Here is an 18,881-nt window from a genome sequence, read left to right as displayed (position 1 = left end):
TAGGTAGTCTTAAGTCATTAAAAAATACAGGTAGCCCATCTCTTATTGGTTGATTCCTTCATTTGAGTAAAAAAAAACAAGAAACAAGGTGATAGTTAATGCATCGCGCCTAAGTGTTTTATGATTATTTGATTTTCGTAAGATGACTTATGCACCGGGACGGAGGGATGAAACCCTATCGTTGTTAGAGGAGGAAAATTTATCCTCCTAAGTCGCCCCAACTCCTAAATATACTCGGCCACCCAGATTTAAAATTTCAGCCTCTTCCTCACACCCACGCCGTCTCCACCCTGCGATGCATCATCGCCGGTGTTGCTTCCGATGATTATCCACTGCCTCCTCTAACACCATACTGCCTCCTTTCACCCTTGTCGCCCTCCTGCCCCGCTCAAAGCCGGTCATCGGCCGTTGTCGTTGTCAGACTCAAGCTCAGACGTTGTCGCCAGTGTAAAATCGACCCCGTTGCTGAAAAGAGGCTCGGATCTTTCTTCCCATGAGTCTCTCAGTCCACTACTGGCCATCTCAAAGTCCCGCCGACCCCTAATATCTTCTCAACATTGCGAGTCAGTCATGACACCTCCGCCGCTTTTCAAGTGTTTGACAATTTGCCTAGGTGAGGTTTTTTGTGCTTTTCATCTCATATTTTCCATTTGTGAGTTGAATTGAACCGAGTCATTCAGTCAAGATGAAAAAGTTGAGAGAAATGATCTTCAAGGACTCTTCATCGTTGGAGGCGGAGGAAAAAGACGACGACGACTCCGAAATGGCTATTAGCATGATCTTCAATGATCATTTTCGGCGGTCGATGAGAGAATCACATTCGGCCATATACACCCCAACTGTGATAGAGCAGAGGGCCATACCAAGATCACGAGAGATTATTTCGGCCCCAATCAAACATGTCTAGAGAAGTATTTTCGTCGGCAATTTCGTATGCACACAAGTCTCTTTCTCACCATTGCAAAAGATGTGGAGAAGCATGATGATTGGTTCAATCTCAGAAGGAATCCACCTGAAGCGATAAGTACGAGCCCTTTGATGAAGTGTATCACATGTGTTCGAGTGCTCTCCTATGGGTGTCCGGCCGACACCATTAGCGACTATGTTTGCGTTGGAGAAGATACAATCTTGGAGACCATTCGAAGGTACACAACAACCATTACTGATATCTTTTGGGTCAAAGAACTTGAGGGAAACCAATGATGAAGATACCGAATGGCTGTTGGGATTGAGTGAACGATCAGTTGACTGCATGCACTGGACATGGAAGAATTGTCTTGCATGATGGAAATGTTAGTACAAAGGCCTTTGCAACGATCCAATAATCATCTTTGAGGTTGTTGCATCGGACGATTTGTGAATTTGGCATTCATTGTTTGGATTGTCTGGCTCTCACAGTGGCCTGATTGTGCTGTCGAGCTCACCACTCTTTGTTATGCTTGTTATGGGAGATGCTCCTCCTTGAATGTATGTTGTGAATGGTCCTGGGTACATGATAGGATACAATTTACAACGTCTGTGCCACCAATACAATTTACAGCGTCTATGCCACCAACGTCGCCACACGCAGCCCCGCCACCGCGGCCTAGACACAGTCACACAGTGTGTGCCCCTGGCCTGCTGCACCGCATGTTGTCGGGGATAAACGAAGGGGGAGGCCCCGCCGCCGCCCAAGCCAGTCAGTCTTAGCCATGCGGCCCACGCGGGTGGTGGCGAGGATGTAGCAGGAGGACAGAGGCGAGAGGGCCTAGGGAGGAGGCAGCCGCTCGACCGCAGAGGGGTGGCAGCGGGGACAAGTGATCTCGGTTCGGAAATATGTGTATATCACCTATTTCCTCTCTTATACCGCCCCACTGTGTTCGTAAATGGGAAACGATATATTGTTCCTATGGGGTCACATTCATGAGTATCGTTATTTCAATAAAACGGTGGATGGAAAAAAGTAATGTATTGAAATAGGAGCATTGTTCAAAAGAGATTATTTCTGTCCTTGGTAATTGTGTTCTTCTAGTCGCTTGTTGAACCAGCAATGATATTTTAGAAGAAAAAATGATAGAACTGTGGACCGGCAACGATCTACTTCCGCACATTCTTAAATATAAATCTTTCTAGAGATTTCACTATATATGACATACAGAGTAAAATAAATGAATTTATACTGTAACAGACATATATATAGATCGAAATGTAGTCTTTATAGTAAAATTTCTAAAAACTTGAGTCATTTATTTTGAGACGGAGGAAGTATTTAGGAAAAGATAGAGTAGAAGAAAAAGGACATAACCATTGTTGCTCTCAGCGACTAAAAGACATCAGCAATACCAACAAGAGGAGCAGAGGTATGTCCAGAGCCTTTGCTCAAAATGTTATTTGTTCTTGTATATTTGATCCACATTGAATTTCATGTTGCTAGACCTGTTGAATCTACTACGTGTTGAATCGCATTGCTGGTAGCTATCTTTTCTTCTAATTGTTCTCTTCCAAAAAGTTTCATCTTGGACTTGTCCAATCTATGCAGTATGAAATATTCTTATGTGGAATCTTACAATGCAAATAAATATGAAGGCACGAGTTTTTACATACATATACAAAGTGTTGTGTTAAATTACAGATACCGAAACTTACTATAGTTATGAGAACTATTAGTGAGTTCCTGCCACTGAAACTTGCTTAATACGTACATCTTGATACATCATTTTGATTTATTTATTGGTTTAGTTGATAAATAATAACCTTACAAAGACCCCAATGTACAGTCTTGCTATTCAAATGATGTCACTAATTATACGCATGTAAAACTTGTGTTAAGTTACTGGGAATGAAACTGATGTGACTTATGGGTATGGCTAGTACACTAGTAACCAAGACTAGTAACCAAGTGGCACGTAAACAGAAAATCATACGACTGGATCATAACAGCACATGGCGCTGGAGGTTGTAGGAACACACTCAAATCATCCATCTAGTAGACGTACTATATTACTGTACTTTGTAAGAGCTACGAGTCTGATCTACTCCCTCTGTACCACAATACTTGTTGTTGGAGAGAATTAGTCTAGTTCTCTCCAACAACAAGTATTTAGGAACAAAGGGAGTAGTGATTGTTCATTGCAGCAGCAAAAGTGATGGAATCCATGAAAAGGCATCCTGAAGAAATGGAAGCTCCAGCGACGAAAAGCCAGGCCCAATATGTATCGTCTTAAACCTGCTAGAGTAAAATCATACAATCACTGTTAGGGCGTGCATATAATTAGAAAAGATATCAAGTTATATGCAATTATAAACAAAGATTAGGATAGTATACCTCGGTAATCAATCCTATAGCTTTGGCAATGCTTATCTTCTTTCTGACATACTCATTAAAGAATTTGGGTTTTATCCTCTGTAAATAAATGATTTTTCTTAGCATAATGGTATCTTTGAAATAACATGTATATATCATATGAAGATGCAATTTCTTTCGAGCACAGTACCAGCTTTCTAACTGCCTCTGTAATCAACTCCTGAGCTTTATCCTCTGATACCTAAGGCAATCAGATGTGAAATCAAATCAAATATAAGAACATTTAATCCACTAGATCAGTCCCACACGCATATCACAGTACTTACTTCCTTGGGAACACCTGCCGTGCAGCGAAGAAACTGAAAAGGTGAAGAAAAGAAGCAAAAGAGATAAGCATGCATGTTACAAATTCTGGGCTTAAAATTTTCTGTGAAGAAGAGCCTACCTCCTGTTTCATAACGGAATGGTCATACTCTATGGCATACTCCATGCAATCTTGCCGCGACGGCCACTTGTTGAGTAAATAGACTTCCTTCAAAGCATCTTCGAAACTCTCCTGTGCATTGTTAAGAAATGGGAATTACATATACAGGTATTACATATACAGGTATCATAAACAACACGAATTAATCAGAATTACATGGATACTCAATAAGTGTGCAGAAGACTGGGTTACAATACTGAATGCTAACCTTTTGTTGAGTGACTCGCTTCCATATCTCGAAATGGAGAGCATCGGATCCGTTACACCAACTAGCCTCAATGCCCATGTAAGTAACACAATCCTGCATCGAAATAATGAAACAGTTAAATACAAAACCACGCCAAAATTAGGTTAGTGAGTATGCTAGAGATCATACATCGAAGCCAACACGAACTAAATGAGTAGTCATCTTGGGAAAGCGAGTGACGGCAATCTTAGTTGCTTGATAAATTCCTCTGGTAAATATTGTCTGTGCCTAAAGAACAGAGGAAATACCATTGGTGTCGTAACATATACAGAAAATTGCCATTTCATGATTTTTTGTGTGGTCATGTACTTACAACAGGAGAAACATGGTTAACCGGTAGACAATCTTTCAACCACTGTATCAAGATAAAAAGAGAGGTTGTTAGTCCCATAATAAAAATCTAATGATTGCAGGAATGCTAGTCTTGCTTGATTTTACGATGCACACCTTAAGTTCCGTTAATAATGTTTCAAAGTACTCGATGTATTCATGTTGCAACTCATAGCTTTGAAAGTTACTGCGGTACAAGTCCCAATCAGCATACTCCCAATCAATACCAACACCCTACATGAAAATGAAAGGAAAGAGGAAACGTGATTTAGAATGACAAATAACATATGCCTTAAATAATATAAATATAAATAGAGATAAGCAATAACAAAAACAAGGCTTGATACAGGACTAACAAAAAAGTACTACAGACTATTCGTAAAAGAGTGTGTTGGTTCATTTTAAACAAATTTATTAAGTCACAATACCATTTCCAACAGAAAAATATGCATAGAACTGCTTTATCAAAAGAAATATGATGAGCTCAAGAAAGGAAATAAAGCGGACAGAAAAATATCCTGGTTGGCACTATGTTAAGTAGTCAGCTGGCCAGTTTTTAACTGAGGCCGATAATTCAATGATGCACATTTTCCACCATAAAACATTTTGCGTTTCATTGTATTGAACATGAGGAAGACATCGGGGGTACAACCTTCAGAAAGGAGGGACACACACACACACACACACGACCGTCCTCACCAAGCGACTACAATTAGGTAAGGAGGTGCCCACAGCTACAGACACACAAAGACATTACCTCCAGGGACAATTGCAGCTCCAGGACTGCCCAGGCCAACGTACCTCTCACCCATGTGCCTAGGGAGTCGGCGGGTGAAAGGCAGGGCCTGATAGGAACTGGTGTAGCAACCGTTGACCGTCTAAGGAGAAGATAATTAACACCCAGTAAATGTATCATGAATTCATCAATAACTCCATGTAAATCCTTACATAACAGACAACTATGTAACCCTTATCTGAAAACAGGCCACACAGATCATTTGTGTATATCATGGTGTTGAAATTATGATGAATGGTTCTAAATAACCATACTAACTCAATGGAACACCAAAGGCAATTAAATGATTACGGGAACACTCAATGATCAATTTATATACGTACATGATCCCGAGGCACTAGACGCTGGTAGTCATCCAGGCATTCAAGATTGCAGAGTTCAGGGTGGAAGGATCAGTCTAATACACCTCCTCGCTCCAAGAACCTAAAATATTTCATCTTCACGAGGAAATCTGCAGGAAATTTGTCCCTGTCAAGAAGCTCCATAGGGCAATCTTTCAGTTTATCACAGCACAACTCATTCTTGGACTCCTTTTGTGACAACTGCAGGCAATGGTATCACCATTGGAATTAGATATGGATTATGAGTTAAAAGAAACAGCATAAGCAGGATAGAAGAAACAAACATAAATTCACAAAACACAAATGTATGGATTGAACAGCATTTGATGGCTAAAAATATGGATGGATGAAACCTTGTAGGATTTGATGCGATACACCGCATGGCGGATGTCCATGTCATAGCGACTTGTAGTGTACCACGCCTTGGAAGTATCAATGGAGGGGTCCGGAGGCAGCTTCATCAAGCATTCATAGTACTCCTGGAAGCCAATATCATCTCGCACTCCCAACTTGTTCATCTTTTCGGTTATGTACTCCACGTCTTTACCTGTCTCGATTGCGGCAGATTCTTGCCTCCGTTCCTGGATAACAACAGGGTTGCCATGGTCATCGATGGGACGACTGGTACATTCATCGGAATAGGGGGAAGTCGTTCTTCCATTGTGTAGTGTAGTGGTTCTTTTCGTTGGCAAAGGTGCATTCCCTTTGGTGTGCTTTTTCTGTCCGGCAAGATGTGTTTCAGTTTTGTGCTTCTTCTCTCCAGCAAGTCGTGCTTCAGTCTTGACAGGCCGCTGCGTTTGTCGGCGGAGTTGATCAGGGGGGCATGTCTTGTCCTTTGCATTATGCGCCTGTGGAATCAGGCCTGTACCCACCTTCTCCCTTTGCTCCAGCGACATATCTCTGGCAAGGCTCTTGAGAGGCCGCTGGATACCCTGCGTCTGTCGGCGGAGCAGATCAGGGGTGTCCTTTGCATTATGCTTGTGAGGAATCGAGGTTGTATCCACCTTGTCCCCTCGCTTTTGCGACATCTCTCTACGCAAGCCCATAACCGGCGACGGCGATGGGGACGGCGATGGCGAGCTTGTGCGCGTGTCTGCAATCTCCTTTGCACTATTCAAACCCCTCTGTCGAATTCGATCGGGAGGTGCTAACTGCTCCTGCACGGTGTTGTCGACATGCTTCGCGCCGCAAGTAGCCGCCTTATCCTTTGCGTGGTGCGGCATCGCGCTCGCAGTCGCCTTGCCCTTTGCGTGGTGCGGCATCGCGCTCGCAGCCGCCTTGTCCTTTCCGTGGCATCGCTGCATCTCTCTCCAAACCCTAACCAACAACGGAGATGAACACCCACAGCATCATCGATCGATATAATGTTATAAACAAAATCCAAACCAACAAAAATGAAATTGGGGTACAAGGTCAGACCGTCAGAGGGGTACCGGCGGTGTTGTTGGTGGCGACCGCCGCGGAGGTGGCGACCCTACGAGACAGAGCGAATCGATCTGAGACGAGCGAGTGTAGTCTGAAATAAACCTTGTGGTTGTAGAGGGCGACGTATATAAACCTTCATCTTTAAATCCCTGAAGTTGATACCCCGTATTTACAGATCCCGGTTAATCCTGACCCTGTATAAGTAAAGTCATGTTTGGTCCAGCCAGGATTGTTTGTACTGTCACTTACTTCATGGGCCCATATGTCATACACATCTTCTTCCCCAGTCTCTTCCTCAAAGGTCACAAGGGCTGGTCGGTGGACCGATTCTGGCCGTCCGCTAATTAATGTGTGCAAGTACACAAAAGAAACAAACAACGCGATGCAGAAGGTGAAGCGCGTCCTCGGCCATTGACGCCTCATTTGTCTGGAGCTGCGCCGCCCCCTCTGACTTGAGGAGTTGTGGTGCGCCATCAGTCCGTCGGTAGCTGCCGGAAGACCCAGCCTCTGAGAGTCGAGCAAATGCTTGGCGATGCCATCCAGGCGTCTCTCGAGCTCCTTGTCCGCCCCGTCCAGCCCGCGAACGACGGCGGTGAAAGGGGTAACGCCGACGACGGCCGGGGAGGGCTTGTTCATCTCTGAAACTTCGAAGGCGCACCGCGAGTATGGCCTGGTTGAAGCAGGCGAGGTACGTGCCCTCGTCCACGAAGTCGGCCCATCTCACCAAGGCTGTGGTACTGCTGGTGCCGCTCGCCGGTGCGGCGTACTAGTGTGGCTGGTGCTGCTCCCGACCTTAAGCTACCGGTGGCCAGTACCATGTACCTTTGCTACTGCTCGCCGCAGCCGCTCGCATGGAAAGAGCAGCTTTCCTATGCACACATGCTGCAGGCTAAGCTCACACAAGGTGACTCTCGTCATTGCTCTGCTCTGTATTTTTTTAGCCAAACAAGTTGTGCTCTATACTATTGCCATTGATGGATCTGAGAAAACGAAATAGCAGGAGGTAGATGGAAACGACGAAGAATGGCTATGATGCGTTGACCCGCGCCACCGTAATTGAAGTGGATTCCCGGCTAGTTAGGATTGTCCCTTTCCCGGTGTGCCAAATGTATTAAGGGTTCAAGTAGACCGGGATCAATGAGGTCAGGGTACAGACTTCAAGGATTTAGAGGTGAGGATTCATTTGGGTCGGTCTCTACAACCTTAGGGTTTATTTCGGACTTCACTCGAGACGAGCCAAGGAGACAAGATGGGCTAGAAGAAAAAACTCGGAGGCCCGAAGCGTCACGGGAGGCGGCGGCCAGTCCAGAGGCGGAGGACGAAAAAAAATTAAGATGTAGCGAAGTCTTAAGGAAAGAATTCTTTTAATGCAAATCGAAAGAGTCAATACACATTACAAATAAAAACCAAATACAATAAAAATGTAAACATGTTTAAATAAAAAACAACTTAAAACATACCGATAATGAAGCTTTCAATGACGTCTAGAAGACCCAGGTAATGTCAATGCCCTACCCTCATTCTGAAAATCTTACTTAATTTTATCAAGTTCAATACTTTTGAAGATCTCTCGCTCAATACTCTCTCTGTCACGGTTTAGAGGGCACGCTTGGAAAATTACTGGGATCAAGGTAGTCACCGATTGGTTGTGAGATGTAGCAGGTGTAGATGCTAATGCACCTAATCAACTGAGAAAATACTAGTACTAATGCTTGAGCAACAAATTGGGATGAAACATGTATGAGTAGTACCAGTACTAATTAATAAGAATAATTGCTTTCGCACCTTAAACCTTGTTTATTTTAAAAACGCGCGCAAGTTTAACCGTGTCTTCTGAACCGTGACAGAGGAAATATAACAAACCATCAAGTCATTAAGTCATCCATCGATGTGGTGGGCGCGGGGCAGGTACGCACCAGGTATCCAGGCTGGCCTCTTTTGGTTGTGTTAATTGAGACATTGAGTCATTAGTTATTAGCACTACTAGTATTAATTTTTTTTTTGCTTCAAATCAAGGTATGGCAAGTGCCATACCTTGCCCACTGGGGAGCTCCGCCAGTGGGCCAGTCGGAGGCACGACGAATCGGAAGGGGAAGGGGAAGAAGATTTGTGTATCCGTACAAACCTGTAGCAGCCGTCGCCGGATGGGTGGATACTCGGAAGTGGCAAAATGGACACGATTGATCTCTCGATCAAACAAATTCATAAACTGGACTCTGTTAAAAAAAAAAAAAAGTTTATTTTGAACCTGAATTTGTAGAGGTTTGATGAATTGCACCCTGAATTATGTAATCCCGGTCCAAAAAGAACCCTAGATTCGTTTGACAAACCGGGATTGTTCACTTAATCGGGATTGGGCTGCGCTGCGAGGGGCACGCACGAAAAAGACTGGGCCAACCCAGTCAGGTCCATCTCGCTCTCGGACTTCATAATATTTACGGAAATAAAAAAGTGAGAAAAAATGTTCACAAATTTTGAAGAAATAATCACGGATTTAGAAAAAGTCCAACGATTTTGAAAACAAGTAAACGGACTTTAAAAATTAAAATTCAGAGATTTTCAAAAGCATTGTGAAGTCCACAGGTTATTTTATACGTAGGAAGCACCTCAACATGGTATTTAACATATGATTAACATTCTGTTTTAGAATACATGTATTTAAAAACATACATCATATACATTTTTTTAAATGTTCCCAACATTTTTTCGAAATGTGTGAACATTTTCCAAATGCAACTATTTTTAAAATTACACAAATGTAATTTTTAATTTTCATTTTATTTTCTATATAATTTTTCATTTTTTGAAAAAGGACAGCCTTTTTATTAACTTTGGTCGCTTTTATAAATATTTTGTGTTCACTTTGTATTATTATTATTTTTAGACCACCGGCGGGCCATGACGAGGATGATGGCGCGGGTGGGAGGCCGTTCTCTTTGCCGGTGTGGAAGCTCAAGACCACTCCTTGTACACGTCCTTGCACACGTCGGAGGAGGCCGAGATCCCTACTGGCGGACAAGGTCGGCGTTGAACCGCGGCGGTAGGTCGTTCGTTGATGGAAGTACACACATGCATGCATGCGTGGTCTAACTTTTCTCATTGCAGCAGCTTTGGACACCACGCGCATGTACTAATTTACGTACGTGAAATGTTGGGCAAAGGCAAGGCGCGGGCTCGCGGGGGCGGGCGCGTGCGTGGCACGGTCTGATTTTTTTTTACTTCTAGACGAAAAAAAACTAAAGGATGCCGGTCTGAGAAAAAGGAAAAATACTAAAGCAGGACGGCCCATCGTCTGAATCCCGGTTGAAATTTGCTAGGGTTCGATTTAGACCGGGATTCTATAGTTCATGGTACAATTGACCGGGATTTTGATTTGGGGGTTCATTCCGCCGGACCTCTATCAATTCAGGGTTTAAAATGGACTTTTTCCAAAACAAAAAAGGCACGCCGGCGCGAACGCTCGATCTATCCATGCAACATTTTTTTCTCGATGCAACAAAATTCGTCCACGATGCAGCGTGGCCATCAGATCTGCGGGGCGCACCGTTAGATCTATCCATGCAGTAATTTTTTTCGATGCAACAAAATTCGTCCACGATGCAGCAATTTTCGTCAACGGTTTCAACAAAAATATAGTTGTAGCAAAAAAATATCTACGTGGTCACAGCAAAAAAATGAAGTTGATGATACGTGGTAGCAAAACAAAATAAGTGTTGTAGCAAAACAGTCCAGTGAACTCGGGTTGCAACTCTGACGAACGTGTATGTAACTTTTTTAGTGAACGGTTGCAGCAAAAAATGATGCCGGGTATAGCAAAAATTAACACGGTTGTAGCAAAAAATTCAACGAACTCGAGTTGCAACCAAACATGAATGTAGCTTTTAATGAACAAATTGTAGCAAAAATAGGAAATGCGTGTAGCAAATTTTACCGCAATTGCAGCAAATCTGAATAAAAAAATGTTGCATGCCTAGCCAGCGAGGCGCACGGCCCACGCGCGACCGGCCGAACGATTCGGCCGGCGCGCCGGATGGAAGCGTTTCCCTAAAAAAATCACTCAACTGATCCTTTTATGTGACGCCCGACAGGCAGGTGTCACACTATAGTGTGTGACCCTTTATGCAAAGGCGCCACACCTCCGGCCATGCTAGCGCCCCGTGATGGTCCGACCTCACCCACGATAGTGCGACGCCTAAGGGAAAGGCGACACACATGTATGTGTGGCGCCGGGCGCTTAGGCACCATGATAGAGACAAAGTTGTCCCTGTCTTTCAATAAGATGGTGGTTATCGTTTTTGGTGGAGTAGACTTTGACGATCCGACTACGAACATGTGAGAACGTCGCGCCTTAGCAACCGCTAAGCCAACTCCGAGAGGTTATTGACCACACCGGAGCACGATCAACCTAACCACGAAGGTCTGTTTTCTACACGCAAACGAAGAACAAGCAAAAAAACTAAGATTACTATCTGGATATTGTAAATATAAAAGGAAATCTTTATTGATGAAGGTGGGGTTGTGTGACGCCTTTTTCTGGTTGTGGAACACAAACAAAGAAGGCGAAGTTGCAGCTATGGCGAACTTGTAATCTAAACAAAACCCAAATCTAAACGGTGCCTTAAGGGCTGTATTTATGAGGGAACGGAGAGGGATTTTCGTGACGCTTGGAGGAGAGGTCCAAAATCGACCCTAAACTCAGTTTCGCCACACATACGGACTCTAAAAACAGCCTATAATATGGTATTCCAAAATTACATGGGCCTGACCCAAAAATAAGGTGGCGCAACACCTATAATAGCGTATGGACGAAATTTATAAAGTGGCATCTTGAATATTTCGTCCAAGCCTTCATGCTCTCCTTACGGTGGCTTCAAAGTGCGAAAATCACCATTGAAATCTCCATTGTTCTTTCCCGCGCGTGCACCTTCTTCTCCATGCTTGATCCCGCTCCAACGAATATCCTTCTTGTCCTCGCTACGTCCTTCATTTAAAAGTCCAACAAAAATATTTAACTTAGGCAGCATCACATGTTCATGAACATTAGAAGGACTTTCAAGAAACGAAAGTACCTGGTAATTCAATTGGCGTGCGCGAGCTCTAGTAACTGGTCCAGTATGTATAGCAGTTGGGGTTGGGGGTGTAACAATGGTATTGATGTCCTCATCATCCTCCCCTTCTTGAACTTAAGTCGACCTCGATGGAAACTCATCTTCCTCACCCAAATATGGTTTCAAATCTGTAATGTTAAAAGTGGGACTAACCCCAAAATCTGTAGGCAGCTCAAGTGTGTATGCATTATCATTTATTTTCTCTAACACCTTGAAAGGACCATTAGCACACGACATTAGCTTTGACTTGAGCAAATCAGGAAACCTATTCTTACGCAAATGCAACCAAACAAGATCTCCAGGTGCAAAAACAACATGTTTTCTATCCTTATCTCCAACAAGTTTATATTTAGCATTCATACGCTCAATGTTTTCCTTAGTTAACCCATGCATCTTTAATATCAAATTAGCACGTTCTTTAGCATCAAAATTAACCTTCTCCGAAGATGAAAAAGGTAACAAATCAATAGGTGCACAAGGTAAGAAACCATACACAACTTAAAAAGGGCACATCTTAGTAGTAGAATGCAGCGAACGATTATAAGAAAATTTAATATGAGGCAAGCATTCTTTTCACATTTTTAGGTTTTTCTTCAAAACAGCCGTAAGCATGGTAGACAATGATTTAGTTTGTCCATGAGTTTGAGAAGACATGTAGTACTAAAAAGCAATTTTGTCCCCAACTTAGCCCATAAACATCTCCAAAAGGGGCTAAGAAATTTAGCATCACGATCTGAAACAATCATATTTGGCACACCATGCAAGCGAATAATTTCACGAAAGAACAAATCAACCACATTAGCAGCAGCATCACTTTTATGTCATGGTATAAAGTGTGTCATTTTTGAAAATCTGTCCACGACAACAAATATGTTATCCCTCCCCTTCTTTGTTCGAGGTAAAACTAAAACAAAGTCCATAGATATATCCTCCCAATGAACACTAGGTATACGCAAAGGCATATATAAACCATAAGGATTGAGTCGTGACTTAGTTTTTTGACATGACGTGCAGCGAGAAACAAAACGCTCAACACCCCGTTACATCTTTCGCCAAAAGAAATGTGTAGCAAGTACATCCTCCATCTTCTTTACGCCAAAGTGTCCCATCAATCCTCCTCCATGTGCCTCCTATAACAACAAAAGACGAACGAAGCTACCTGGAATGCATATCTTGTTAGCACGGAACACAAATCCATCATTAACGATGAACTTGTTCCATGTTTTCCCTTCTTTACAATTCTCCAACACATCTTTATAATCAACATCGTGCACATATTGATCTTTGATGGTCTCCAAACTAAATATTTTAAAGTCAAGTTGTGAAGCATAGTATAACGACGAGACAATGCATCAGCAATAATATTTTCTTTACCCTTCTTGTGTTTAATGACATACGGGGAAGTCTCAATGAATTCGACCCATTTAGCATGTCTACCGTCTAGTTTTTTTTTTTACTTCTAATATGTTTTAGTGATTCATGATCAAAATGTATGACAAATTATTTGGACCATAAATAATGTTTTCATGTTTCCAAAGTCCGAACAAGAGCATATAATTCCTTATCATAAGTAGAATAATTCAGACTAGGCCCGCTCAATTTTTCAGAAAAGTATGCACAGGTTTACCATCTTGTAATAACACACCTCCTAATCCAATTCCACTAGCATTACATTCAAGCTCGAAGGTCTTATTAAAATCAAGAAGTTGGAGTAAAGGAGTAACAATTTTCGGTCAAGTAGATGACCTAATGTTTATCAATCTGTGGGAGGTGTAGGATGAAGATGGTCTCTCTTAAACAACCCTGCAATAAAATACAAAAATCACTTGTGTCCCCAACACACCCAATACAATGGCAAATTGTATAGTTGCACTAGTTCGGCGAAGAGATGGTGATACTGGTGTAGTATGGACGATAGGTATAGGTTTTGTAATCTGAAAATGTAAAAACAGCAAGGTAGCAAGTGTAAAATAGCGAGAAAAATGTTGTATAAATGCCTGCTAATAAGGCCTAGGGTTCATGCGTTTACTAGTGCGATCTCTCAACGATGGTAACATAATGAAATCATATGATCATCTTTCAGTATGCAACAAAGAATCACTCCAAAGTTCCTATCTAGCGAAGAACAATAAGATGAAATTGGTGTATGTAGTAGAACCACCTCAAAGTTATTCTTTCTGATCAATCTTTTGAGTTTTTCGTATAAGTGTCACAAATAGCCCGTTCGTACTAGAATAACACCCATGATACATATCAATCAACCCTAATGTCACCTAGATACTCCAATGTCACCCCAATTATCTGTGGGTAAATTATGCGACATGCATCAAACAATTTCAGATCTATCATATTCAATCCAACACAAAGAACTTCAAGGAGCACCTCAAGATTTCTATCGAAGAACACAGTATGAGAACATGCAATCAACCCCTATGCATAGATCCCCTAAGGCCATCGGAATCTACAAGTTGATGTCATAATATATATTAAGTGAATCGCTTGAATAACCTAATGTCACTACGGGTATCTGCATGCAAGACATACATCAAGTGTTCTCAAGTAAAAATATTCAATCCAACATAACGAAATCTTAAAGGAAAAGATTCAATTCATCACAACAAGGTAGCAAGGGAATACCATCATATGATCCAACTAGATTAACAAGGCCCGTGATTGATCAAGATCGTGTCATCTCAAGAACACATAGCTACTGGTACATACCCTCAGCCTCGAGGGTGAACTACTCCCTCCTCGTCATGGCCTCCATCGGGATGATGAAGATGGCCACCGAAGATGATTCCCCCTCTCCTGGAGGATACTAGAAAGGCTTCAACTGGGTTTTTCATCGATACAGAGAGTTGCGGCGACGGAGCGGAAATTCTCTCTTTATTTCTTGGGTTTCTCGTATATATAGTATTTTTCAGCATTGGAATCACTTCAAAAGGAGCCACATGGGCCTCACAAGCCATCAAGGCGCAACCTACTGGTGGGCGCCATGTTGGCTTGTGGCCCACAGGTGGCTCCCTTCCGGTGGTTCTTCGCGCCAATATTGCTTATTTTCTTCAGAAAAAAATGTAAAAACGTTTCGGGTTATTCTGAGAGATTTCATTTTCTACACAAAAACAACATCATGTTAATTCTCCTGAAAACAACGTGAGTCCAGGTTAGTTCTAAATAAATCATATGAAATGCATCAAAATCACATAAAAGTATTGTAAAATAGGCAAACATGGCATGAATACTTTATAGATTATCGATGTGTTGGAGACATATCACTTGACCCTGTCAGACCGTCGTCGAAGACATCTACGGACATTGGTCTCCCTCTTGGAGGTACTGTTTATTTGGCCCTTCCCCCGTCAAATTGGTCAAGTCTATACCTATATATATATATATATATATATATAATATTAAGAGGTGCGTTTCTTTGATATTTTATTATTCGCTCGCCGTTGAAAACAGAAAAGATATATCCAAAGTGGTACTAAATTTTTATGTGTCCCTCTCCTACAAAAGGAAAAACGATTTGTACAAAATTTCGCACATGGACTTCGCGCCATGACCCAGCGAATCTAGCCTACATATTTTCCTGGCTACACAAATGGGATAACCCTATTTGACGCAAGGTGCCACACACAATAGCACCTTCGCACGGTTCCCCGATTGGGTCGGTCCAATTTTGTTTTCTCTTTGTTTTTATTTCTCATTTCTATCCCTTTTTCTTTTTTATTTCCTGTTTCTTTTCTTCCTCCCTTTTTATTTTATTTTTTATTTCCATACAAGTTTAGTTCGCTTTTTGTTTTTTTGTAAACAAAATATTTTAAAAATGTTTCAGGATTTCTAATTTTCAAAAATATTCAAATTTACAACATGTTTTCCCGTTTCAAAAAAATATTTGGATCTTATATTTCCGTCTCATTCAGAAAAAAAAATCAACAAAGTTTACATTTCTTTCAAAAGTATTTTTATTTTCCCTAAAACTAAGAAAATAGAAAATTTCACATAATTTTCTCCAATTGTTCTTACAAAATCATGTTTGTTGAAATGTGAAAAAATTAAAATAATGTTCATGTTTCAATAAATATTTTCTTAAAATTCTCTGAATGTTGAAAACATGTTGCCTTTTTTGTAATTATTCACAAAATGTAAAAATATATTCGTGTTTTTATTAAAATTTCAGGTTTAACAAAATATTTGCTAATTTCAAAAAATGTTCTCATTTAGAATTTTGTTCATGTTTTTCCAAAAAAATACAGAAATTAAAAAAAGTTTGTGTTGCAATAGAAAAATGGCATTTCAAAAATTGTTCACCATTCCCAAAATATCTGGCAGTTTGTAACTATTATCTTTATTTTGAAAAGTTCAAAAAGAATCAATAGAAAACAATGTTTTGAATCTTATAGTATGGTATGTTCTTTAATATTCGCCCTGGCCATGGATTAGTAGGACTCATTCGTTAGAGTGGCTAGGAGCACATGATTAGGTCCTTGAAGTCGTGAGTTTGATTCATCATCGTGTGTTTTTTTTGAATTTTTACTCGTGCATTACAAACACATGGCATTTTATTGCTAGCCTACTCGCAGCCCTTGATAAACATAGAGAAAGAAGAGATATTCATGCTTGGTTATGCGCTGATTATGGTAATGAAATGAAATTTATGCGCTACAATTACTAATCTATCCGGTTACGCCTTAGTATGAGAGAGTGGTCGAAGCAACCGTGCCTCGAAAGTTGCGTGCAGCCACCAAATGAGGTGGCAGCTACAACCCTAAGACGGAGGGACACGAATTGCTGCCACACAGATCAACCCCTCCATTATCTTGATTTTAGAGACAAACAAGACCTAAGAGAAGACCGCGGCTCATCATTGTGGAGACCATTTTTGGTTAACAAATCAATTATATTTGTGGTTATTTCTGATAAAAAAGAATTATCTCCCGTTGCAACGCACATGTATACGTGCTAGTAAAGTAATAATATTAAATATATTTTTTAAGAGAGTAATCAAATCATATTTACAAGCATTACCTGCTTACACAAACATATATCTTTGGGTACAAATGTGACACAAAAGAACTCATAGACATAGTTCGACATACTTGGATCCCAAATTAACAGGACAAACATCGGCGACAGTGGTAGTACGTAACAGCGGTGGACATAGCAGGCATCGATCTATGGTCCGTTGAACCACCGAGAAAGCATATCGATCGAACCATTGATTAGTGGTACCCGAGCGGCGCAGGCGTCTGATTCAGCGTCATTCCCTGGTAATGGATGTCGGATGCGTAGTGGTTGGCGTCGCGGTGATGCGCCTCGTCGGCGCGCACGGCGGTGACCACGTCCTTGAGCCTGGCGTCGGCTGGAAGGCGCCAGTAGTCGATGGCGATGGCCGGGGCCGGCGTGTTCTCGATCAAGCCGGCCTCGAGGTCCTTGAGATACTCGGTGTATGACTCCACGGCCTCCTCCTCGAGGTAGCCGACGAAGCGGTGCGCGAACTTGGGGGAGATGAGGTACCCGACGAAGTATGCGTTGAAGAAGACGCCCTGCGCGGCGAGCACGAGAGCGCGCTCCCACCACCGCGGCTGCGTCACCTCCATGAAGGTCATGAGGTGCATGCGCTCGTTCTCGGCCTCCTCCATGAGCGCGCGGATCCAGCCGCCGCTGTGCTCGAAGCGGCGGAGCGAGCGCAGGTGCAGCAGCACGCCGCCCACCATGGGGGGCACGGCCGCCACCGTCTCCAGCAGCAGCGCGTGGCTCGCGTGCCGGCGCTGGAAGAAGAGGTCCCGGGGCACGCGGAGCGACCGCACGACGAAGTAGGCCACCTTGTCCGGCAGCGCCCTGGGCTCGTGGTGCTTGGCCACGTCGATGGACGTGTCCGGCCGGTACGTGTCCCACGGCCTGAAGCAGAACCACGGCCACTCCGTGCCGTCGTCCTTGACGAGCTTCCGCGGCTCGATGCCCCAGTAGCTCACCACGGCCTTCTTGTTCTGCTGCGCTGGAGTCGCGGCCGCCTGGGGGCTTTTGGCATCATCTTCTTGTTTGGCATGCGGGGCGGCGGCCTCGGTGCTGGCCATCCGCGCGGGGAAGATCCTTGCGGCGGCGGGCATGATGCCCCTCGCGCCCGCGGCGAGCCCGGACGCCGGCTCGGCGGCGACGAAGAGGCGGGGGCCCAGGTGGCGCAGAAGCGTGGCTCCGGCCATCCGAGAGCTCATGGTGTTGGCTGTTGAACAACTAAAGCGATGGAATGGGATGTGTTTTTGTTGGAAGTGATTTGTGTTGGTGTTGATCTGGTAAACTGACCGATGGCTTGACAGCGTCTCGCCGGAGAAGATTTTATAGGGGGCTCGCGTGTCTCGGCCGGCACGGTGCTTCCAGGAATGTCACTAGACTAGAGAGTACAACATGTGCGCACTCTTCCCGGAGAAAAAAAAGACATGTGCGCACTCGTCCACCAGCAGCTCCGCCACAGCCGTGCAAGTGTTTGCCTGGTGGACTAGATGAGTTTTTTTCTAAACGAGCGCTCGGTCATGACCGGGAACCTCGTCGCCGGCTTCTTGGGAGTTCGCGAGACATGGGTAGGTTGGTTGGCCGAGTGTGTAAGTTGGCGGCAGGTTGCGCTGTGCGATTCGGAAACGAACGCCTTGCGAGCTTGACTTGACTTGCGGTGCTGCTCCTGCTCGTGCCGTGGATGCCACAGCCACGGGACAGTCGTGCAAGGATACTAGTCTTCACCTTTGTAGCTCAACCCTCAACCGGTTGACCGTTCTCCGTCTTCTTTAATGACGATATTCCATGGAACACCCCATCGGCTCGACTATCTCTAGACGCTGAGCACGGTCGGGCTGAACTTTTTTTTAAAAATAA

General features: G+C 43.2%; 1 protein-coding gene across 1 annotated transcript; it reads right to left on the bottom strand.

Moving 5' to 3' along the window:
- Positions 1-17,028: 17,028 nt before the first annotated feature.
- On the bottom strand, positions 17,029-18,366 carry LOC123427735 (ubiquinol oxidase 1b, mitochondrial-like). Its single transcript, XM_045111853.1, has one exon. It carries the CDS (start codon positions 18,227-18,229, stop codon positions 17,237-17,239), a length of 993 nt encoding a protein of 330 aa, XP_044967788.1. The 5' UTR covers positions 18,230-18,366; the 3' UTR covers positions 17,029-17,236.
- Between the last annotated feature and the right edge of the window lie 515 nt (positions 18,367-18,881).

Source organism: Hordeum vulgare, chromosome 2H (genome assembly GCF_904849725.1).
Source record: "Hordeum vulgare subsp. vulgare chromosome 2H, MorexV3_pseudomolecules_assembly, whole genome shotgun sequence".
Classification (NCBI taxonomy): Eukaryota; Viridiplantae; Streptophyta; class Magnoliopsida; order Poales; family Poaceae; genus Hordeum; species Hordeum vulgare.
The sequence above is the reverse complement of the archived record's forward strand: the minus strand, read 5'-3'. Positions and strand labels throughout refer to the sequence as shown.

What these genes read in the sequence shown, in the direction of transcription:
- LOC123427735 (XM_045111853.1), bottom strand. Translation starts at nt 18,229, where the DNA reads ATGAGCTCTCGGATGGCCGGAGCCACGCTTCTGCGCCACCTGGGCCCC.